The sequence below is a fragment of the Octopus sinensis genome, linkage group LG4, assembly GCF_006345805.1.
Source record: "Octopus sinensis linkage group LG4, ASM634580v1, whole genome shotgun sequence".
NCBI classification, from domain to species: Eukaryota; Metazoa; Mollusca; class Cephalopoda; order Octopoda; family Octopodidae; genus Octopus; species Octopus sinensis.
Genome location: NC_043000.1, coordinates 21720352 through 21746138, shown reverse-complemented (window position 1 = coordinate 21746138; position 25787 = coordinate 21720352). Strand labels below are relative to the sequence as shown.

Sequence of the window (25787 nt, the reverse complement as noted above, 5' to 3'; positions counted from 1 at the left end):
TGCATGTATGTGTGCATGCATGTATATATATATGTATGTATGTATATATATGTATGTATATATGTATATATATATATGTATGTCTACATACATACATACATACACATATATATATATCATCATCATCATCATCGTCATTTAACGTCCGTTCTCCATGCTAGCATGGGTTGGACGGTTCGACCGGGGTTCTGGGAAGCCAGAAGGCTGCACCAGGCTCCAGTCTAATCTGGCAATGTTTCTACAGCTGGATGCCCTTCCTAACGCCAACCACTCCGTGAGTGTAGTGGGTGCTTTTTACGTGCCACCTGCACAGGTGCCAGGTGGGGCTGGCAACGGCCACGGTCAGATTGGTGTATTTTATGTGCCACCGGCACGGAAGCCAGTCGAGGCGGTGCTGGCATCGGCCACGAGTCGGATAGTGCTTTTAGTACCACCAGACCAGGGATCCTGGCTGGTTCAATTCGATTTCGATTTCGCTTGCCCCAACATGTCTTCACAAGCAAAGGGGGTTGGCATGGGTGCCTGTCGTACGGTCGCATTGGAGTATTTTACGTGCCACGGCCACGAGTTGGATAGTGCTTTTTACGTACCACCAGACCAGGGATCCTGGCTGGTTCAATTCGATTTCGATTTCGCTTGCCCCAACATGTCTTCACAAGCAAAGGGGGTTGGCATGGGTGCCTGTCGTACGGTCGCATTGGAGTATTTTACGTGCCACGGCCACGAGTCGGATAGTGCTTTTTACGTACCACCAGGCCAGGGATCCTGGCTGGTTCAATTCGGTTATATATAATATATATATATATATATATATATATATATATATATATATAATACAAAATGGGACAAGAACACAAAACATCCAGGTAGATGATACAAAGAAAACAAGGACTGGTCATTCAAAGTTTTCTTTCCTCAGTCAAGTACCCGATATCTTCACAATTTTGGCTAATTAAACTCAAGATTGCTCCAATCTGGTCAGCTCCAAGGAAAAACTAAGCTAAGAGCATTAGATTCCTTGGAAGAAAGCAGTGAATGTATACAAAAACAAGGACAGAAAAAACACGGACAATGTTACAGAAATGCAATAAAAGCAAACGGGTGTCTTTTGACTAAGGACAAATTAATTTAAGCTGGCATGCGTGGAAATGAAGCCTCATGGTAGGGATTCAAGATTTCACAGGCACAGAGAGGAATATTGATGTTGCACAGATAATGGCCAGACCAAGAAAGAAAGTTCAGGCTTGGCCAAACGCTGGATATATATTACTCGTTTACTTGTTTCAGTCATTTGACTGTGGCCATGCTGGAGTACCGCCTTTAGTCAAGCAAATCGACCCCAGGACTTATTCTTTGTAAGCCTTGTACTTATTCTATCAGTCTCTTTTGCTGAACTGCTAAGTTACAGGGACGTAAACATACCAGCATAGGTTGTCAAGCGATGTTGTGGGGACAAACACAGACACACAAATGCATACATACACATACATACATACATACATATATATATATATATATATATATATATATATATATATGATGGGCTTCTTTCAGTTTCCATCTGCCAAATCCACTCACAAGGCTTTAGTCGGCCCGAGGCTATAGTAGAAGACACTTGCCCAAGGTGCCATGCAGTGGGACTGAACCTGGAACCATGTGGTTTTTAAGCAAGCTTCTTACCACACAGCCACTTCTACGCCTATATATACATATGTATATATTTTATCCTTTTGGGGTCAATAAAATAAGTATCAGTTGAGTACTGGGTTTCAATGTAATCGACTTACCCCTTCCCCTGAAATTGCTGGCCTTGTGCCAAAATCTGAAAGCAATATTAGCATCTGGAAGATGGGTCTCTGTAAGAAAGAGAGGAAGAGAATTGTAGATGGGAATGTCAGAGGGGTTTGGTTAAAGAGCATATGTATATAGGGAAGTTCAGAGCTGCAGAAGTCATTTCATTATTATTATTATTATTATTATTATTATTATTATTAGTAGTAGTAGTAGTAGTAGTAGTAGTAGTAGTAGCAGCAGCAGCCTAGCAGACAATGGATGCAGTGCAACCTGTAAACTAATGATTTAAGCTTGTTGTTGATTGATTGATCCGTGGATATTTTGTTAAAACTTTATGCTTTTGAGTTTCATCATACAAAGCAAGCTATTCATAAACCCATGTTATATTTTTATCTACTTAGATATTAAGATAATCTGCTAAGAGATTTAGTTAATACAGTGTTTGTGGATAAAACTAATTTAATTCAATAATTATTATTTAAAAAAAAAATTAAATTAGATTACTCATGTAATTAATTTAATTATTCACAAATGTAAGAATGGAAATTTATCTAAAGCTATGAAATCACCATCATTATCATTATATTAACTAGCACCGTGCTAATTAACTAAAGTACTCAGCCAGTGGACATGCTGATATGCAAATGAGTAGAATCAACAAATGCTATTCATAGCATTTTTGCTAAATGGCTGTGAGATGCTTCATTTCTCTGTAATCTGGAAGAGTGTAGACATTCTCAATAAAATGGCACAAAAACTAGGCGAAGTTAATCCAGTTGAGCTGTTTTTCTGGTCTGTTCTGCAGAGGGAAGTTCTGTAAGTTAAGTGCAAACTGGTTATGTAGCTATAAATATCATCGCTGTTGTCATTATCATCACTGCTGCTCCCACCATCACTGCCATCACCATCACCTCCATCATCATTTTAACATGCAGTTTTCCATTGAAGAAGATTTCCTTCAGCCAGATGGTCTTTCTGTTACTAGTCCTCATCTGTTTCCAAATAAGCTAATATTTCCCCACAACCAAACATGGAAGACTGGAAACAAAGAATGCTGCTTGTATGACGGTGACGCTCATTTACACCTATTACACAATAGGAGACTGTAACAAACATTCATCCATGTATATGTGTGTATATATAAGTGTCTATCTATCTATCTATCTATCTATCTATCTATCTATCTATCTATCTATCTATCTACCTATCTATCTGTTTGTCTGTCTGTCTACCTATCTACCTACTTATCCACCTACCTACCTTTCTGTCTGTCTGTCTGTCCATCCGACCATCTGTCCTTCTGTCTGTCTGTCTATCTATCACCATTTGTGTGTGGCCGTTGTGAGTACCACCTGACTGGCCCTCGTACCGGTGGCACGTAAAAGCACCCGCTACACTCTCGGAGTGGTTGGTATTAGGAAGGGCATCCAGCTGTAGAAACTCTGCCAGATCAGATTGGAGCCTGGTGCAGCCATCTGGTTCGCCAGTCCTCAGTCAAATTGTCCAACCCATGCTAGCATGGAAAGCAGACGTTAAATGATTAAGGAGTATTTCATCTACCGCTGTGTTCTGAGTTCAAATTCTGCTGAGGTCAACTTCACTTTTCATCCTTTTGGGGTTGATAAATTAAGAATCAGCTACGTACTGGGGTCGATGTAATCAACTTAGTGCCTTCCTCCAAATTTGACGCCTTGTGCTCCCAGTAGAAACGATTATTATTATTATTATTGTAAAGGCGGTGAGCTGGCAGAATCATTAGCATGCCAGGTGAAATGCTCAGCAGTATTTCATCTACTGCTGCGTTCTGAGTTCAACTTCCGCCGAGGTCACCTTTGCCTTTCATCTTTTCAGGGTCGATAAAATAAGTACCATATATGTACTGGGGTCAATGAAATCAACTAGACCCTTTCCCCCAAAATTTTCAAGGCCTTGTGTCTAAGTAATAATTATTATTGTAAGGCTGTGAGCTGACAGAATTGATAACATGTAGGGTGAAATGCTTATCAGTATTTTGTTTGTCTTTACATTCATCCTTTTGGAGTCAGTAAAATAAGTACCTGTTGAGTACCTTCCCCAAAATTTCAGGTCTTGTGCCAGTGGACAAGAAATTGTTTGTTGTGTGTTAATGAGTGAGTTTTTCCAATCGGATGGTTTTCTTTTGAATGCAGTCAAGGCTGTATGTGTGTGTACATGTGTGTATGTGTGTGTGTGTGTGTTTGTGTGTGCAGTGCTGGATTAAACATTAAGCAAAATAAACACATTCTTAGGGTATCAAGGGAGTGGGGGGGGAGCACCTCAGAAATCGTAAATGGTCTACGGCACGAAAAGAGATCACTTTAACCCTTTAGTGTTCGCATTATTCCGCCAAAATTAATCCTTTTTTATCCACATTACCTTGAACTAATCAGGCATTATCTTGGAGCTATGAGATTTTGATGAGGTAGCTGTTAATTTTTAAAACGATATTGTAGGGTTGGTGCGAGAGACCAGATCTGGCCAGTTTGAACATAAAACAGGCAGAATACTTTTGGCTGGATACGGCCGGTTTAAATGCTAAAGGGTTAAACATGCTGAAATAATATTCAAAGTGTTCATGCTGTCATAGTGAGAATCTGATCAAAGACTTTGCAATGAAAGAAAAAAAAAAGTTGGTGGGGAGAAGAAAACTTTCAAAATATAAATAAAGTAAAAGTAAACAAAAATAAACATTATTTCTCATCTTACTTTTAGTTTTGTTTCATTTTGAAAAATATAAATAACTAGCAGTATTGCCTGGCGTTGCTCGGGTTTGTTTCGACCCTTTAGAATTGGAATTTTTGAAAAGTAAAAATTTTGCATTATGTAGCTTGTTATTCTCTTTAAGTGAACATTTTCTGGTTGAAATACACCTAAAAATGGTGACACAGCAGTAAAAAAATCGTAAAAAATAGGGATTTTCATAGAAAGAAAGCACCTTTGTGATGTAAATAATTTTTGGTGTTGACATGGTCCGATTTGAATATTTTCTTCTATGGAAGGAAGAGCAAGCCTTCTTCTATCATACTCTCACTTTTGGTCAACTTGTGCCACAGGGTCTCGGAGGAGATAATGTTAGTTGAAGGCTACCAAACCTGCAATACACAAACAACTTCAGCTTTATATATAGAGAGATTGAATTTTTTATTATTGTTTATCTATTGAATTATATATACATCTGGGAACAGCAAAACTTTTTAAGTGCTTAGGGCCTGTATGAGTCTTAATCTGGCCTTGTGTGTGTAGCAGCAGCACAGACCCAAAGGCCGGGGGGGGGGGGCACACAGTAGTGTGAGTGTTATCAGGTTGTCAAGAGAAATGATCAGAAATTGTGAGGGTTTATTATTGTTCATAGTTAAGGAGTTGAAAGAGAAGAGATTGTAAATTACACCCTTGACGTGAGTTGTAATTGTTTCTTTTTTTTTTTTGTATTGTTGAAAGAGATTAGCTTATCTTGGAGGCCACTGTTTACAAAGGTCGTGCAGATATGATGTGAGCTGTTTAAGTTGCTTGTGGATGATACCTATGAGGAGAAGATCAGAGCAAAGATTGATAGCATACATAGGACTTAGTGTTGTTAGATGTGACAGTAAGTAGGTCATTAACATACAGGAAAAATATCACTAACATACTGGACATAGCTGAACTTTAAGATGGGCAAGCGTTAATATTGTTCTGATGGCGAATGTCCTGTCAGCATGTGCTGCAATGATGTATAGACAGAAGACAGGAGAATGAAATTCATAGAGAAACAGTTTAGCGAAGAGATTCTCATGTCAGATACAGTAGAAGGCTTTAGTGAATTTTTATGAAGTAAATAATTCACAAAGATGAGAATTTAAATATAACAAGAAACAGTGCAACAGGTCACATTTATAGAACAAAAAAGATAGTAATAATAATAACAATACACAAACAGGTGCAGTCACATGACTGAAACAAGTAAAAGAAAACCATAATTAATGTAGTGTAATCTGCATGGAAGATAGATGCTGCTGCTGCTGCCACTGGTGCTGCTGCTGCTGATCAAGATAATTTCCTAAACTGTTACTATTTATGGAACACTTATCATGATGTAGGGTTTCTTGTCCTTCACAACCACTTGTAACACCCAGTTACACAACCTGCTCTTTCTTTCTCTCCTTCTCCCTTCCTGTTTATTATATACATACATGATGGCTGCCCCCTCGTTATCGAGTATGGCCATTGCACGAAGCTTAACTGTTATTGGTGCTGTGATTGAATGTGACTTTTATTTGCTTTTTTAAGGCTACAGCCAGCCATTCAGTTGAGATTCACAGCACCATCAACAATCATGAACAATGTTGTTATTGTGCAATGCCTGTGCAAGAAGATTTTTTTAAAGTGAGAAAAGGCTGTGCACTGAGTCAATCCCACTCACTAAGCAACAGCAGCCATAATCCGAAAAGAAGAACAAGTCAACATCATCGGTAACCACTGAACCGCAGGTTTTATGTCGGAGTTATCCCAGTTACCTGAGTTACCTTCTCCTAGAAGGATGCCCTAACAAAGGCTAGGAGTCCTTCACTCCCAATGGTTTAACCGTGTGATCGGGTATTCAGTCCGATTATTTCTATGTCCCCGCGCATGATACAGCCTTAAGCTTTAAGAGAAAAAAAAATACACATTTATCGGATGGCCGTTGACTCTCAAGAGTTCCTCCGCCCTTTGACGGGTTTTGTCTTTCATCCCGCAGGGTGTCCAATAATCACCCTCTTCACCAAGCAAGTTTGGTGGGGTTGCCAGTTTAGTCGCCGATGGCCCAAACATGCAACAGGTTGTACTGGATTACATGTTACCAGTAGCACTCGAAAGTGACCTGACATAAATAGACATACATACATACATATATATATATATATAAAAAATTAGAAAGAACCACCTTTTATCAATTCAAAATGAACAATTAAATTACACCATCTAGAAAATTACATATAATAGAAATATTAAAATTAAAATAACAATAAAATTATATACGTTTTTATTATTGTTTTGAAATTTACTTAATCATCGGTATTTTATTGTTATTTTAATTTTAATATTTCTATTATATGTAATTTTCTAGATGGTGTAATTTAATTGTTCATTGCGCCAATGAAGCTGCACCGGCAATATTGCGACATTTCACTTGCAACAGTGAGTAGTCACGGCAACAGAAACACATGCAGGTATTATAATAAGCTGTATATATAACTATAAAGTAAATTTTGTGGATGAACAAGTTTCCATGCTCTTTATTACTCGGGTAAGAGTGTGGTTGTTACTTTCTGTTGCTTCCTTTCAGCACGTAAAAAGTACCATCCGAACGTGGCCGATAGGCAGCGCCGCCTTGACTGGCTTCTGTGCCGGTGGCACGTAAAAAGCACCAACCGATCGTGGCCACTGCGAGCCCCCCTGGCACCTGTGCCGGCGGCACGAAAAAAGCACCCACTACGCTCACAGAGTGGTTGGCATTAGGAAGGGCATCAACCTGTAGAAACACTGCCAGATCAGACTGGAGCCTGGTGCAGCCTCCTGGCTTCCCAGACCCCGGTCACACTGTCCAACCCGTGCTAGCACGGAAAACGGATGTTAAACGACGATGATGATGATGATGATGATGATTCTCCCTCTTTGTTTCTCTCTCCTTTCTCTCTCACTTTCCCCACTCTCTTACTCTTCCTTTCTCTCGGACACTCCCTCGCTTTCTCTTACTCTCTATCTTTATCCCTCTCTCTCCCATTTATAAACAACAAAAGATCTTGAGTAAGTTGAGAAATAAAATATTTGGAAAGATCAAATCATAAATATCAGGCAGTGGCAACACAAAGGTCTGCTTCAAGGCAGACAGCAAAACGCTAACATTTAAAAGGGACAGACGAACTTGTGAGCTGAATAAAAATAATAAAATATTGGAAACCAAAGTTTGAAGGGATAGAATCTGAGGATAGTAGAATCACCATGGCTGGCATTTCTTAACGACGGACAGCAACGTTTTGACAGTTTAACGGCTGGCGTAAAATTTTGAACTTGATGTAAAATAAAATTCGTAAACACCAAGTTTTGAAGTGATTCTTTCTCACGACAGTAGACTCACCATGGCAAGCATTCAAAACTTCTTCATCATGGACGGCAACACATTGATGATTAAAAGGCTGGCACAAATTTTTTAGCTTGATGTAACAGAGAATTCCTAAACACCCGCTCCTTTAAATATTAATCCCCTTCCAGCCCCATTTAGACCCCTTTTCACATTTTGGTTAATATAACCCGATTTCATTCGGGTGTACTGGGGCCACATTTTATAAGATGAGGAATTTTGTCCTAGAGGTCACACCTTTCATTTGAGGAAAAAAAATATTTGTCATGCAAACTTGCCAGCACTTTTAACATAGGTCTGCATATTTTCAGCTCAACCGACCACATAATGCACACATTATATATATATATATATGTATAGATGTGTGTGTGTGTTGGAGTTTCTGTCATACGTGAGCGTTGACGCTGAATTCGACTGGTAAGCAGGTAACCTTGTCTTTGTTGAAATAGTTGTGAGCTGCTGGAGTTATTTGTCTGACGGGTAATAGGAATTTCCATATCCTCCGAGGAAACGAACTGTTGACCCAGACAATTAGAATTAATTTTAATAAAAGCATCAATTTAAGAAAAGATAATAAAGTAGTAACAAATGAAAATTTAGCATGAAAAATTTGCAGGGTTCTAAATAAATGTTAAAATGTAATAGATACGAAAAACCTACATTATCACCAGAACACGAACGCTCGTGGGTGTGTTCTGTTTGTATTTGCTTGATCGGCGCGTTGACAGGCAGACAATAGAATGCAATGGCGAGATTCATAATATTTGTTGCCATGATTGTGTGTTGGTTGTGGCGATGGTAATTCTCTCTATGAATGCAGACAGATACATAAAAGAATGCTGAAGTGATGGGAAGGTAGGAAATAGAGTGAGTGAAAAAGTGCTGGGAAGAGAGGAAATAGCGAGAGTGAGTTGAGGAAGACAGATACATTAAAGAACGGAGTGGACTTGTCAAAGTGGGTTTTTGGCCCTAGCAACGACACCTTTTAAGATAGGGATTTCTAAGGTAGCCCACGGGCATTGTCACCTGATTTTACATGTCCCTGTAAATTTTGGAGTGAATCAGACGGGATGTAGTGGCCTTGAAAGCGATCCAAGAGGTGGAAACGCATTTCAGTTTTATATATAGAGATATATATAAATATATATATATGTGTGTGTGCGTGTGTGTGTGTGTGTGTTTGTGTGTATATTTTTGTGTATCTGTGTTTGTCCCCCCAACATCGCTTGACAACTGATGATGATGTGTTTATGTCCCCGTAATCTAGCGGTTGGGCAAAAGAGACCGATAGAATAAGTACTAGGCATCCAAAAAATAAGTCCTGGGGTCGATTCGCTCGACTAACAGAGGTCCTCCAGCATGGCCACAGTCAAATGACTGAAACAAGTAAAAGAGTAAACAAATAAAGGTAAACAAATTTTAGTTTTGGCACAATTGTGACAGTTGAATTTATGGCTATGTTTACCGTGACAGTTTCTCTAGATTATAACCAACTTCAACAAATCATAATATCAAATTATGACAAGAAGGAATGTAAACACATTAAAAAAATATGTCAACTAAATGTCACACAATGAAGGCACTTGACCAAGTGGTTAGAGTGTTGTGTTTGTGATCACAAGTTCATGGGTTCAATTCTCTAGCTGGGTGGTATGTCATGTCCTTGAGCAAGACTCTTCATTTCCTTTTGCTCCATTACACTAAGCTAAAAATTGGCACCAGTGGCACTGAAGGATCAACTCTGAAGCAGACTGGCATCGGGTTCAGGGGTAGTCATGTTCTCTTAGTCTAAATCCCTTAAAAACCCATTTAAGGTCCAGTTTCATGAGTCTAAAGTTCAAGCCAGTCTCACTTTTTATGTCAGGCTGAAAACACTTCTTTTGTTTTCTTTTCTTCTTTTACTTCTTTCTGTGATTGGAGTGTGGCCATGCTGGGGCATTGCCTTGAAGGGTTTTAGTCAAACAAATCAACCCCAGTATTTATTTTTTTTTTTTTCTTGTCTGGTACTCACTCTATCAGATTTTCTGTTTTTTGGTGAAAGGGCATGTCATTGATGAGGTTATGAATGGCAACAAAAGGACTTAATTGATTTATTGACTTAGCAATTAATCACACAATTGTTTAGTTAATTAGTTAAATGGTTAACCAACAATAATAAAAGAAGTGAAATAGAATGAGTGTGTGTATTTATTATTGACATAATGACCCTCCAAGAGACAGCAAAACCTGTTGTAACATGAGTTCATATCATGAATCTTGCAAACCAGTTACAAAAGTGAAATATTTTAAGCTCTAGCTTAAGTTAGAAAGACTGGAAAACACTGTTCTGCTATCTTTTGGTCAGAATAACCATTTGACACTTCACTTCAACTACAAAAATGAAACAAGTTTACAAATGCCCAAATTTTAAATAGAATTCATGCAAACTAATTATTTATTATCTGATAATCAAAATAATTGTTGTGCTAATCAAGTTTAAAGGGTTATTTATTATTCAAGAGAACATATGTATGCAAACAAAATAACTGATTTGTTATATATAGAACAAACCCCACACATATGATTTTTATCTTAACAAAGTTGCTAAGAGACAATAAAGCAAATGAAAGACATGGTTTCATTGATAGTAATCAGAAGAAAGGTGATAACTGGCCTAAATAAATGATTGAGATATAGCTGAAATTAATTCTTGATAATCTACAAAAAAGCATATCACATTCTTTGTCTGTCTGCATGTTATGATAATGGAAGCATCGTGTCTGGTTGCTATAATGATTGTGAAGTAATTTAAAACAGCTCTACTTTCTAATCCAGTGGTTCTTAACCAGTGCAGTAATTCCTTCTTAGGAATGCTGTGAGACCACAAAAATGTAGCAAATGTCAAGTGGTGAGGTACTGAGTGTTTAGAAGGTTCATGGTTTTTCTTAAAAATCATCATTCGTTTAATGTCCGTTTTCTATGCTAGCATGGGTTGGATGATTTTACTGAGGGCTGACGAACCAGATGGCTGCACCAGGCTCCAATCTTGATCTGGCAGAGTTTCTACAGCTGGATGCCCTTCCTAACGCCAACCAGTCCGAGAGTGTAGTGGGTGCTTTTTACAAGCCACCAGCACGGGGGCCAGTCAGGCGGTACTGGCAATGACCTCGCTCGAATCTTTTTACACATGCCACCGGCACAAGTGCCAGTAAGGCGACGTTGATAACGATCACACTCAAATGGTGCCCTTTTACATGTCACGGCATGGGGGCCAGTCAGGCAGTACTGGCAAAATATTCAAACCAGATATAATAATACTTATAGTTTAGACACATTTTTGAAAACATTTTTGTCAGGTGTTTTCGGTTTTAAGTTATCTTGACAGAATTTAGCACCAACATCATCATCGTTTAACATCCGTTTTCCACGCTAGCAACACTGAAAGATAAATTAGAAGTGATTGAATCACTCTGCTACAGAAATGAAGGCTGCCATATTAACTATATTGTTCTTTGTTCCTTCTTGAGCCATGCCTGGCTCATAGGGCCAGTTTCCCGGTTTCCTTGGCGTACAGATTCCCCACCTGGATGGGACTCCAGTCCATCACAGGTAAGCTGCAATATGCAGGAGGAAAGAGGGAGAGAAAGTTGTTGTGAAAGAGTCAGCAGAAGTTCACCATTACCTTCACGTGGAACTTAGGTGTTTCGCTCATAAACACACACATCGCCTGGTCTGAGATTCAAACCCGCGATCCCTCAACCATGAATCCGCTGCTCTAACTACTAGGCCATGTGCCTCCACATATTAACTATATACTTGGTAGTATATTACTGTTGCATAATGAAGTACAGTGTCCCTACCAGCCATTAATACATATGTTTGTGGAGGCGCGTGGCTTAGTGGTTAGGGTGTCAGCACCATGATCATAAGATTGTGGTTTCGATTCCTGGACTGGGCGACGTGTTGTGTTGTTGAGCAAAGCACTTCATTTTCCCACCTGACTGGCCCCGTGCTGGTGGCACATAAAAAGCACCCACTACACTCTCGGAGTGGTTGGCGTTAGGAAGGGCATCAAGGTGTAGAAACTCTGTCAGATCAAGATTGGAGCCTGGTGCAGCCATCTGGTTCGCCAGCCCTCAGTCAAAATTGTCCAACCCATGCTCGCAGGGAAAGCAGACGTTAAACAATGATGATGATGTTTCAGTTACAAAGAATGTGTTTAATGTGTAAATTGGTATATCCAATAGTGTTACATCTCTAAATTTATTTAAGCAATGTGTTTGTGGATGATTAATGGGTAGGATGTTGTGCTGAAGCAGGAGTAATAACTCCAAAATAAGCATATACACCCATATACCTATTTTTCTATCTTTGATAGTGTTATAAACCCAAACTCGAATATCAAAGTTTAAAAAGTTTTAATCAACTAAAGATACAGCAATATACAATACAAACAAAGATTGCTAAATTGTAAGCAAAACCAAACTTCAACGCAATAACATTTTTTATGCAGCGAGTTTCTACATTCTCGACTAACTAAAATCAACGCTGAACATGTTGTCTGCAAACAGAACAGAACTCCGCGCAGTCGCAGTGCAGGCATATAACAGCAATCAAGACAATCAAAATCATGTAATCAAAACTAAAATCACAACTGATAGTATTGTTTACATGAATGTTTTCATATACAAAACGTCATAACTTTCAGTGCTGACTCTAAATTCTATCGAAAATCTTTAGAGGTAAACTTAAAACTGACTGAATTGCATTGCTAACACAAAAGGACACAGTACTGACTCATAATACTTCAATATACTTGGTAATATATCATGGTTGCAAAACAAAATATGGCAGCGTTTCTCAACCAGGGTTCCACAAGAGGTTCCGAGGGGTTCTGTGAGAAAGAGTGAGATAAGCTAACGCTAATTTTATGATTGTAATATTACTATACATGCACAACATATTATTGGTTATTGAAATAATTGTAATATAGACATCATCCTATCTAACCTATTATATTACCCCAAAAATATAACAACCATTGGGGATATATTTAGTGATGTCTGTAATTTATGGACACCCTATATATATATATCACCATCATCATCATCATCATTTAACGTCCGTTTAATGTTCGTTTTCCATGCTAACATGGGCTGGATGGTTTGACTGGGGTCTGGGAAGCCAGGAGGCTGCACCATGCTCCAGTCTGATCTGGCAGTGTTTCTACAGCTTGATGCCCTTCCTAACGCCAACCACTCTGTGAGTGTAGTGGGTGCTTTTCATGTGCCACCGACATGGACGCCAGTCAGGGTGGTGCTGGCATCGGGCACATTCGGGTATTACAAATACAATTTCCATTTGATTTTTATTTTGTTGTTGATGTACTTGACTCAATAGGTCTCCTCAAGCACAGCAGGTTGCCCTACGATCCAAAGTAAGCACAGCAGGCCGTCCTGTGAGCCATGAACTCACTTTATTTGTCAGGTCTTTGCAGTCACAGCATATTTCCAGAGGTCTTGGTGTTTCGTTATTGCCTCTGTGAGGCCCAACATTCGAAGATCATGCTTGACCACCTCATCCCATGACTTCCTGGGTCTACCTCTACCTCAGATTCCTTCAACTGTTTGGGAGTGGCACTTTTCTTCACACATCTCTCCTGATCCATCCGTAGTACATGACCATAGATATATATGTGTGTGTGTGTGTGTGTGTGCGCACATATAAGCGTGCATATGTGCATGCGTGTGTGTATATATATATATATATATATATATATATATATATATGATATTTACTGTGTAAACTACGATGTAAAAAATGAGAAAGATATGGTCTATAATATTTCTTGTGCAGGGGTTCCTTGAGACATGTAATTCATTTTAAGGGTTAAGCAAGGGTAAAATGGTTGAGGAACACTGAAATACGGTGTCCCTACCAGCAGTTGAAATTGTGTTATTAGTGAACAGAAAACAGCTGATGATGCACCAAGGTTCTGTATAATTGCTACAATAATTTTTGCCAAATCTCTATATATATAAAGCTGAGGTTGTTTGTGTATGGCAGGTTTGGTAGCCTTCAACTAACACTATCTCCTCTGAGACCCTGCGGCGCAAGTTGACCAAAATTAAGAGTATGATAGATGAAGGCTTGCTCTTCCTTCTGTAGAAGAAAAAATTCAAATTGGACCATGTTAAGACCAAAAATTATTTACATCAAAAAGGTGCTTTTTTTCTATGAAAATCCCTATTTTTTACGATTTTTTTGACTGCTGAGCCGCTACCTTTCGGTGTATTTCAACCAGTAAAATGTTCACTTAAAGAGAATAACAAGCTACATAATGCAAAGTTTTTACTTTTCAAAAATTCCAATTCTAAAGGGTCGAAACAAACCCAAGCAATGCCGGGCGATACTGCTAGTCTATCTATAATGTAATTCCCAGTTTTGTTTGCAGCCACTCATCTCTCTTGCTCCTGCCCTCTGTCTGTCTGTCACAGACACACACATATTTATCATTACAATCTTTTAAGGCATGAAGCTACTACTTTCAGAAATGATATATTCCTTTTTTTTTTAAATGTTTATTACAATCAGTAAGAAAATGATAAACTTCTGTTTTTCAAATTTCTTTTAAGAAAACTTATGAATAAGTATTTGTTTTTCTGTTAAATTTTAATAAGTTATTTTCTTCCCAATAGGAAATGCCATCTAATTGTTTGTCTACCTGCCTGCAAGCTAGCCTACCTACGTACCTACCTGCCTACATACATACATACCTACCTACCTACCTACCTACCTGCCTACACACCTACCTACCTACCTACCTACCTGCCTGCCTACCTACCTGCCTTCCTACCAACCTACCTACCTACCTGTCTGCCTACCTACATACCTACCTGCCTACCAACCTACCTACCAACCAGCCTACCTACATACCTACTTACCTACCTACCTACCTGCCTGCCTATATACCTACCTACCTGCCTACCTATCAACCAACCTACCTACCAACCAACATATCTACCTACCAACCTACCTACCTACCTACCTACCACCAGCATACCTACCTACCTACCTGCCTGCCTAGCTACCTACCAACTTACCACCAACCTACCAACCTGTCTTCCTACCAACCTACCTACCTACCAACCAACCTACCTACCTAGCTACCAACCTAGCTACCTACCTACCACCAACCTACCTACTTACCTACATACCTACCTTTGTACCTGCCTTCCTACCAACCTACCTACCTACCTACCTGCCTGTCTACCTACCTATCTGCCTGTCTACCTACCTACCTACCTGTCTGCCTGCCTACCTACATACCTACCTGCCTACCTACCAACCAACCTACCTACTTACCTACTTACCTACCAACCTGCATCCCTACCTACCTACCTGCCGGCCTATATACCTACCTACCTGCCTGCCTACCTACCTACCTACCTACCAACCAACCTACCTACCAACCTATCTACCTACCTACCTACCAACCAACCTACCTGCCTGCCTACCTACCTACTTACCTACCTACCTACCTACCTACCTACCAACCTGCCTCCCTACCTACCTACCTGCCTGCCTATATACCTACCTACCTGTCTGCCTACCTACCTACCTACGGGATAAGCTCTACAGACATGGCTCAAGAAACACGGGGCCGACCTGCCCGAGATGCGGTCAGAACGACGAAACCGTTCTGCACGCACTCGTGCAGTGTCCAACAATTTCCGACCTGTGGGCTTATGTCGAACAACTGCTGTCACGTGTGGGACGAGTCGGTTTATCAGCTGAGTCTATCGTCAATATTGTCACGCCTCCTTCCTTCAAACGGGAAGGAAGAGCTATTTTCATCATCCTTGTGGCTATGGCAAAAGAATGTATCTGGTGGACGCGTCTGAAAGGATTGGAGACAAGCACTTTCCTCTCTGGTCAATCTCTCATCAACTTCTTCAAGGACCACTTGAAAAGGAAAGTGAGAGTAGAGAGGCAAGTTTTGTCTAGCGAATGTTTTAAAAAAAGATGGGTGAATGTAGCAAGGATGGCACGTATGAATGACGAAGCCACCTTGAGCATAATCCTATGAACCCAGAAATTGAAAACAGAGGGTTACCCACTTGCAAACAAATGTGGTAACATATAACAATATTGACCAAGGTTACCGTGGTCTTTTTCGTAGGCTTTTCTTCCCACGGATAAACCTTACTTGCTTTCCCCTTTACACCATATATCATAACACTGTGATACACGATCCCTATTGATCGTTTTTTTCCCTCTTCCCCTTTTTTCTTATTTTTTCATTTCTCTTTTCTTTTGTTCCTTTTCCTTTTTTTTCTTTTTTCTTTTATTTATTTCTTTATTTTTCTTTTTTCTTTTTGTTCTTTTCTTCCCTTTTACGATCCCTCTTGATCGAAAACCTACGCCACCCCCTTTTTTGTTTTTGTTTTTCTCATCCCCCAAAAGAAAAGCTCTACCTTGTAACTTGTCCCATCTGTGTGCAGCCCTGTGTGGCCAATAAAGAAACTTACCTACCTACTTACCTACCACCAACCTACCTACTTACCTACATACCTACCAACCTACCTACATACCAACCTAGCTACCTACCTACCTAGCTACCTACCTACCACCAACCTACCAACCTACCTGCCTGCCTACCTACCTAGCTACCTACCTACCAACCTACCTACAAACCTACCTACCTGCCTGTCTACATACCTACCTGCCTGCCTACCTACCTACCTACCAACCTACCTACCACCAACCTACCTGCCTGCCTACCTACCTACCTACCAACCTACCTGCCTACATACCTGCCTGCCTACCTACCTACCAGCCTACCTACCAACCTACCTACCTACCTACCTACCTACAACCAACCTACCTACCAACCTACCTACCTACCTACCTACCTACCTGCCTGCCTACATACCTACCTGCCTGCCTACCTACCTACCTACCAACCAACCTACCTACCTACCTACCTACCAATCTACCTACCTAGCTACCTACCTACCTAACTACCACCAACCTACCTACCTGCCAGCCTACATACCTACCTACCTACCTATTTATCTGTCTATGACTATTTTTATCTTCCCATATTTCTATTGCAGTCTTTTATCTTAATCTCTGACCCAATATATAAGTAATTTAGACAACTCAGACGTAGCACACCTTAGTTTCTTCTATTCAATCATTTCAGAAAATAGTTGGACGATTATTTTCTTCTGGCTGCCATTTTAAAATTCATTATTGAACAGCTCGTCATGAATGAAAAGGGTGTAATGTCACAAAGTGAAGCAAGCTGTCACTATTTTTATCTTAATTCCTAACCAACACACACACATGCACACTCTCTCATCCACTCTCTCTCTCGTCCACTCTCTCTTTGTATGCATGTATGTATAGTCAGGTCACTTGTGACGTTTCTCATGGAATCCAATACATCCTGTTGCATGGTCGGGTTTTTGGCGACCTTCCCTAACTATTAATAATATATAGAAAACCATCCGAACGTGGCCGTAGCCAGTACCGCATCGACTGGCCTCCGTGCTGTGGGAACATGGTGGCACATAAAAACACCATCCGAAGACCCGGCAAGACTAGTCAGGTCATAACCCGTGGGCCCTACCTGGGACGTAGTCAGTCCACCTGTACATACCTTCCTTCTTGTGACACTTGTGAAGACCTGCTGAGGCAAGTGAAAATCAAATCAAATCAAAACAATCAAAATAGATGAACATCAATGGAATTTGTATCCTTGTGGTACCAGTGCCGGTGGCACACAAGAATCCATCCGAACGTGGCCGTAGTCAGTACCGCTTGTAGTACCAGTGCCGGTGGCACACAAGAATCCATCCGAACGTGGCCGTAGTCAGTACCGCTTGTGGTACCAGTGCCGGTGGCACACAAGAATCCATCCGAACGTGGCCGTAGTCAGTACCGCATCACTCGCCATCGTGCTGTGGGCACATAACAAACACCATCCGGTCGTGGCCGTTCGCCAGCCTCATCTAGCACCTGTGTCGGTGGCACATAAAAAGTAGTCAGTACCGCTTGTGGTACCAGTGCCGGTGGCACACAAGAATCCATCCGAACATGGCCGTAGTCAGTACCGCATCACTGGCCATCGTGCTGTGGGCACATAACAAACACCATCCGGTCGTGGCCGTTCGCCAGCCTCATCTAGCACCTGTGTCGGTGGCACATAAAAACACCATCCGAAGACCCGGCAAGACTAGTCAGGCCATAAACCATGGCCCCTACCTGGGACGTAGTCAGTCCACCTGTGCATACCTTCCTCCTTGTGATACTTGTGAAGGCCTGTTGAGGCAAGTGAAAATCAAATCAAAATCAAATCAAAACAAATCAAAATAGATGAACATCAATGGAATTTGTATCTTTGTGGTACCAGTGCCGGTGGCACACAAGAGAAAACCATCCGAAAGTGGCCGTAGCCAGTACCGCATCGACTGGCCTCCGTGCTGTGGGCACATGACAAACACCATCCGATCGTGGCCGTTCGCCAGCCTCATCTAGCACCTGTGTCGGTGGCACATAAAAACACCATCCGAAGACCCGGCAAGACTAGTCAGGCCATAACCCATGGCCCCTACCTGGGACGTAGTCAGTCCACCTGTGCATACCTTCTTCTTGTGACACTTGTGAAGACCTGTTGAGGCAAGTGAAAATCAAATCAAAACAAATCAAAATAGATGAACATCAATGGAATCTGTATCTTTGTGGTACCAGTGCCGGTGGCACACACTTTGTGGTACCAGTGCCGGTGGCACACAAGAGAACCATCCGAACGTGGCCGTAGCCAGTTCCGCATCGACCGGCCTCCGTGCTGTGGGCACGTAACAAACACCATCCGATCATGGCCGTTCGCCAGCCTCATCTGGCACCTGTGTCGGTGGCACATAAAAACACCTTCCGAAGACCCGGCAAGACTAGTCAGTCCACCTGTGCATACCTTCCTTCTTGTGACACTTGTGAAGACCGGTTGAGGCAAGTGAAAATCAAATCAAATCAAAATAGACAAAATAGATGAACATCAATGGAATTTGTATCTTTGTGGTACCAGTGCCGGTGGCACGTGGCACATAAGAAAACCATCCGAACGTGGCCGTAGCCAGTACCGCATCGACTGGCCTCCGTGCTGTGGGCACGTAACAAGCACCATCCGATCGTGGCCGTTTGCCAGCCTCATCTGGCACCTGTGTCGGTGGCACATAAAAACACCATCCGAGCGTGGCCGTCTGCCAGCCTCGTCTGGCACCTGTGTCGGTGGCACATAAAAAACATCATCCGAGCGTGGCCGTCTGCCAGCCTCGTCTGGCACCTGTGTCGGTGGCACATAAAAACACCATCCGAGCGTGGCCGTTTGCCAGCCTCGTCTGGCACCTGTGTCGGTGGCACATAAAATCACCCACTACACTCTCGGAGTGGTTGGCGTTAGGAAGGGCATCCAGCTGTAGAAACACTGCCAGATCTGACTGGACTGGTGCAGCTTTCGGGCTCCCCAGACCCCAGTTGAACCGTCCAACCCATGCTAGCATGGAAAGCGGACGTTAAATGATGATGATGATGATGATGATGATGATATATCATATATTAATATATATATATATATATATATATATATATATATATATATATATATATATCATGGTTTATGATCCTTCATAGGAAAGTAAGAAAATGGAGATATAGTATTTACTCTTTTACTTGTGTCAGTCATGTGACTGTGGCCATGCTGGAGCACCACCTTTAGTCGAGTAAATCAACCCCAGGACTTATTCTTTGTAAGCCTAGTACTTATTCTATTGTGTGAGAGAGAATCATGATGTGGTAGGAGAGAAATGTGTTCACATGGATGATGGTTCACTTGCGCTAAATGAGGATGCAAAGAGAGAGGTTTGGAGATGTCACTATGAAAGGTTGCTGAATAAAGAAAATGAATGGGATAAAGAGAGTCTGCTGAATGTCGACCCAACAGAGGGACCAGCTATCCGAGTTGACAGTTCTTTGGTAGTTAAGGCAATCAGAAGCATGAAGACAGGGAAAGCCCCAGGCCCATCAGGAATTACTGCAGAGATGCTCAAAATATCTGGCAGTGTCGGCTATGGCCTAGTCACCTGTATAGTTAACCAGGTGATACACGAAGGAGTCATACCCAATGACTGGTGTAGCAGCATAATAGTCAACTGCTACAAAGGTAAAGGTGACACCCTAGATACAAATAATTACAGAGGTATCAAGCTGTTGGATCAGGTAATGAAGGTTACGGAGAGGGTCATAGCCCAACTGATTAAGGAGAGAGTCAACTTGGATGAGATGCAGTTTGGTTTCGTGCCAGGAAAAAGCACTACTGATGCCATATTTCTGGTGAGACAGCTGCAGGAATAAATACCTAGCCAAAGATAAATCTCTGTACCTGGCTTTCGTTGACATGGAGAAAGCCTTTGACAGGGTCCCCCGATCCCTTATCTGGTGGAAACTAGGGATAGATGAATGGTTAGCAAGAGCTGTATGAGCCATGTACTGGGACGCTGTTAGTAAGGTGAGGGTTGGCAACGAGTACAGCTAAGAATTCCGGGTAGAGGTTGGGGTCCACCAAGGTTCAGTCCTCAACCCCCTCCTATTTATCATAGTCCTCCAAGCAATAACGGAGGAATTCAAGACAGGATGCCCCTGGTGTCACACAGCCACTCCTACACCTACTAATTCATTATCGGCAAAAATCAAACATAGTACCTTACAGCTGTTTCAATTAAGCCTAAGAGATTAAATAGCAAATAGGAATATTCATGAGCTCACTTTCTCATATCAAGCACACTGCAGCTTAGCATTTCAACTGGAATGGCTGCAATCTCACTACAGTTGCTTTGTTTTAAGTTCCACTGCTGTGTGAGGCCTTCATGTGTATACTCTAACCCAGAGCTAGCCCAGGGTTGCTGGCACCCCAGGCACAAAGCTGAACTTTGGTGTGTACAAGCTGATGGTTGTGGGAATTTCCTTGTCTTTGTCATGCCCTCCTTGGCATACCCCAGCACATGATGCCCCAGGAAACTGCCTGTGTTGCCAGTACCTTGAGCCAGCCCTGACCCTATCCCACAGAAAGTAGTCCACTGAGGTTAGATATGATGATATGGATGGCCAGCAGATATCACCAAATCTCAAAATGAGATGTTCTGGGAATTGTTCTTGATGAATTGTCATTGATAGTCACACTCTATGACTAGTTGCACCATCTTGTTGCATCCACATTTATGTAACTTGTAAGGCGGCGAGCTGGCAGAATCGTTAGCACGTCAGGCAAAATGCTTAATGGTATTTCGTATGTCTTTACGTTCTGAGTTCAATTTCTGCTGAGGTTGACTTTGCCTTTCATCCTTTCGGGGTTGATAAATTAAGTACCAGTTATGCTCTGGGGTCGATGTAATTGACTTAATCCCGTTGTCTGTCCTTGTTTGTCCCCTCTATCTTTAGCCCCCTGAGAGCAATAAAGAGATAAGTCTTTGTAACTTGGGAAAGAACAAGGTCTTCAATATATGGTTGTAGTGTTCAGCAGTTACCATTACAGCTGCACCATGTTTGTCTTCAAAAAAGCAAGGACCAGTCACACATGCATAAGTCACTGCACACCACTCTGTAGCCCTCTCACAGTGCAAAGACCTTTCATGCATGATTTGAGGACTTTCACTACTGCAAAACCTACAATTTTGCTTATCAACATAGCCAAAAAGGTTAAAATGAACTTCATCTGATGTGAGTAATGAGTAAGTGATAGATAAAGTCTTCTTCCTCTCTGCATATATTGACAAACCAACCACTAAAACTATTTCTTTGCATCTTATTTGGTGGGAGCAATTGCTGCCCTAATTATATCTAATATGGATACCAGAGTAGGTCTTGTTTAAAAATCCTTTTGACACTGGTATCTGAAATATTCAACAGTTGAGCCAATCAATGTGTGGGCTTTGGGAGACTTAATAGCATTCCTCACACTCTGGCAGTTCTCTGCACTACAAAGTATCTGAGGCAGCAAGCTGACAGAAACGTTAGCATGGTGGGCAAAATGCTTAGCAGTATTTCACCTGCCGTTACGTTCTGAGTTCAAATTCCACTGAGGTTGACTTTGCCTTTCATCCTTCCGGGGTCAATAAATTAAGTACCAGTTACGTACTGTCGATGTAATCGACTTAATCTCCTTGTCTGTCCTTGTTTGTCCCCTCTATGTTTAGCCCCTTGTGGGCAATAAAGAAATAATATATCTGAGGTTCATCTAGGGATTTTTTTTTCTTGGTGTTGTCTATCTTACAAAAGTTTGTAACAGCATGCAGATCACCTTTTGGGATGGTTCCTGTTGCTTCCCAAAACACTGCTGGAATTTTCTTTGGGCTGTTACGATGGATCTTTGGCTGGTGAAGTATGCTTTCACCATGTATGCAATTTCTTTTGGAGTCCACAACATTATGAGGGTCACCAACATCAACTACCTGTAGAAAATAGAGAAGTCTTTGATAATATGCTGAATTCCTGTATATCAGTTACGTAATAAATATATTTGGCACCCTGTCATTTTTATAATCCAAGATACTAGCATTTAAAATGTGTCCCATCATTATGGCCTACCCTGTATCCCTGTATATATATATATATATATGCCAAATGCGAGCTTTCTTTTCAGATGCATCCCCCATCCCAGGGTCTCGCTGGCCCACACTTTCTACACCCTCAGAATTGGCACACTTAATGGTGGCACAATGAAAGGTAGGTCCGGTGAGATTGTCAAGATACTTGAACAGAGACATGTTGATTTGTGTTGCATCCAAGAAGTAAGGTGGAGAGGAAGTTCTGCTAGGTTCCTCACAGGCAAAGAACACAGATATAAGATTTTCTGGGTAGGAAACATTGATGGGGTTGGGGTCATGGGTATCCTTCTTGCAGAGGAATGGGTTGATAAGGTAATTGAGGTAGTCAGAGTCTGTGACAGAATGCTTAAGCTTAGATTAGTGCTGCAACATGGATTAGCAACCATTATCTCGGCCTATGCCCCTCAGCCGGGGCTACCTGATGAACAGAAGGACCGATTTTATGACATCCTCTTGCAGACTACCTCATTGATGAATGACTGAGACCTTCTCTTTGTGGCTGGTGAATTCAACGGGTATGCTGGACAACATCCAGAGAGCTTCCATGGTGTTCATGGTGGCTACAGATTTGGTTCCCGCAACGAGGAGGGAACCAGGTTGCTGGAGTTCTGTGATGCAAATGATTTTAAGCTCTTTAATACTAACTTCAGGAAATCTGCCAGTCAACTGTTCACTTACCAGTCTGGTGGACACACTAGTCAGATTAACTACATTCTTGCCAGGAAATGGGAAAGATGGCTGCTTATAAAGGCAAAACTTTCCCAGGTGAAGAATGCAACCCACAACATATGTTAGTAGTTAGTGTCTTTAGGATCAGGGCTAAATGGCTCCCATGCAGGTGGCATATAAAAAGCACCATTCATGTGTGGTTGATGTCAGTGCTGCCTGACTGGCTTCTGTGCCAGTGGTATGTAAAAAGCAGCATTGGAGCGTGGTCAATGCCAGTACCGCCAGACTGCCCCCTCCCCCGTGCTGGTGGCACGTAAAAAGCAGCCACTGTACACCCAGAGTGGTTGGCGTTAGGAAGAGCATCCAGCAGTAGAAACCTTGCCAGATCAGACTGGAGCCTGCTGTAAGCCTCCTGGCTTGTCAGCCTTCAGTCAAACCGTCCAACTCATGCCAGCATGGAAAGTAGACGTTAAACGATGATAATGATGATATATATATATATATATAATATATATATATATATACACAGAGAGAGAAAGAAAGAGGGATATATATATATATATATATATATATATATATATATATATTATATATATATATATATATATATAGATAGATAGATAGATAGATAAAGGAGACAGATTAGATAGATATATGCTCACACACACAAACACACCCAGGGAAACCCACTCCCAAAAGTTTAGCTTGTAAATGTTTTGGGTTACTAAATGATAGATTTAAAACTTTTCTTTTTTTTCTGTTTTGTTTTAGAAAACTGGAAACATGGGGAAACGAAAACAAAACAAAGTCAAATCAAACCCTATCATAGAAAAGAGCAAAAGAACTTAGTTTAACTGTCTTGTTGCCATGGCAGCAGCAATGTAAACAAGTGTGTGTCGAGTGACTTGACGTTTATTTAACTTTTAAGACGTGGAGTGACTCCTTTTAATGTTTTTGTATATATACTTTTTATTAACTTGTATTAAGTGAAAACACAACAATTTAATTAATGGCTGAACAACCAAGAACAATGCCAAGTGAATGAAAGTGTGACAGGGACGAAGTATATACAAGATTTATAAATCAATATTTGAATTTAACGTTGGTTATGACAAGCAATATAACAGGTACCTGGGTAAGTTGAAATAACAGTCGTTTTGATAGAAGAGTTTTGTTTAACCAAAGCATTCTTTTAAAGAAAACTTTTTTGCTTTATAAATATATTTTATACATACATGTCCTCGTCGTAGGTATCTCTCAAGAATTTGATTCCATTGAGTTTATTCATGTTCTGAGATGGCTTGTATGGGCCTAACATTGATATAAAAATGTCCTTATGGCAATGAAGACACAAGAATTGGAGCATGAATGGGTGTAAAAGACCACATTGTCAGCTTACTGTCCTCCCTTTTCTTCTGGGACCACTTCTCAAACCTTTCCAGAACCTCTTTTTCACGTTTACAATTATTGCGTTTAAATTCTTTGTGATTTACATGTATTTATGACAACCATATAAAAATATAGACGGAAACAAGAAGTATTCCAAAGACATACACTCGCAAAATAGATGACCCATTGACGAAAGAATTCTTATTCTTTTGTCAATGAGTAGTCTAATATTCGAAGGAATTTCCGTTACATAAATATATCTGTAATATCCTATCTTTTTTTCTTTAAATTGTTTTGGTCATTGGACTGTGTCCATGCTGGGACACTAACATAAAGAGTTTCAGTTGAATGAATCGATCCCAGTGCATTTTTTCTTCAAGCCTGGTACATATTCTATCGGTCTGTTTTGTCCAATCGCTAAGTTACAGGGATGTAAACAAACCAGCACGGATTGTCTAGCGGTTGCGGAGGGCAAACACAGACACACACAGAGACACGTACGCATGCGCGCGCGTGCATGTGTGTACGACGAGCTTCTTTCAGTTTTTGTCTACCAAATCCGTTGACAAGATTTTAGTCATCCTAAGGCAGCCGTAAAAGACGCTTGCTCAAGATGCCCCGCAGTGGAACTGAATCATATGGTTGCAAAGCAAATTTTTACCACACAGCTACGCCTGTGTGCATTAATGTTTTTGCTTTGAAAATTTCTTTGGCGAAGATTTTCAACAACAAAAAAAAAAAAATAAAGTTTTCTTGAGCGGGTTTAGACAACATCAACAAGGTAGAAATACAAGTGTGTGCGTGTGTATGTGTGTGTGGACACGCTTGCGTGTGCGCACACAAACACACACCTTAAAGGTAAAAAGAAATAAATTTTATTATGCTATATTGTCTTAAGACATATTGTGGCTGATATTGTTCAGATATTCTATTGAGAAGATAAATTGTTAGTTAATTTAACTGTTAGAAATTTTCCTATAATTTATATTTAGATTCAGTGGAGCTAAGATTTTGATTTTTCAATTTTCTTACACTCACCTCATTCCATCAGCCATCATCATCATCATCATCATTTTATGTCCGCTTTCCATGCTAGCATGGGTTGGACGATTTGACTGAGGTCTGGCGAACCAAACTCCAATCTGATCAGCAGAGTTTCTACAGCTTGATGCCCT

The 25787-nt window shown here is 40.9% G+C and overlaps 1 protein-coding gene across 2 annotated transcripts in view; it reads left to right on the top strand.

The window, feature by feature from the left end:
- Positions 1-25787, top strand: part of LOC115211045 (uncharacterized protein C3orf84-like) — a 49554-nt gene that overhangs the window by 9110 nt on the left and 14657 nt on the right. The window contains exon 1 of one of the 2 annotated variants that reach the window (XM_029779915.2): positions 24119-24358. The exons of the other annotated variant lie outside the window; for it this stretch is intronic. Coding sequence (XP_029635775.1) covers positions 24332-24358 — 27 coding nt within the window. The 5' untranslated portion in view covers positions 24119-24331. Of the gene's footprint in view, positions 1-24118; positions 24359-25787 lie in introns of those variants that run through there. 2 annotated transcript variants of the gene reach the window in all.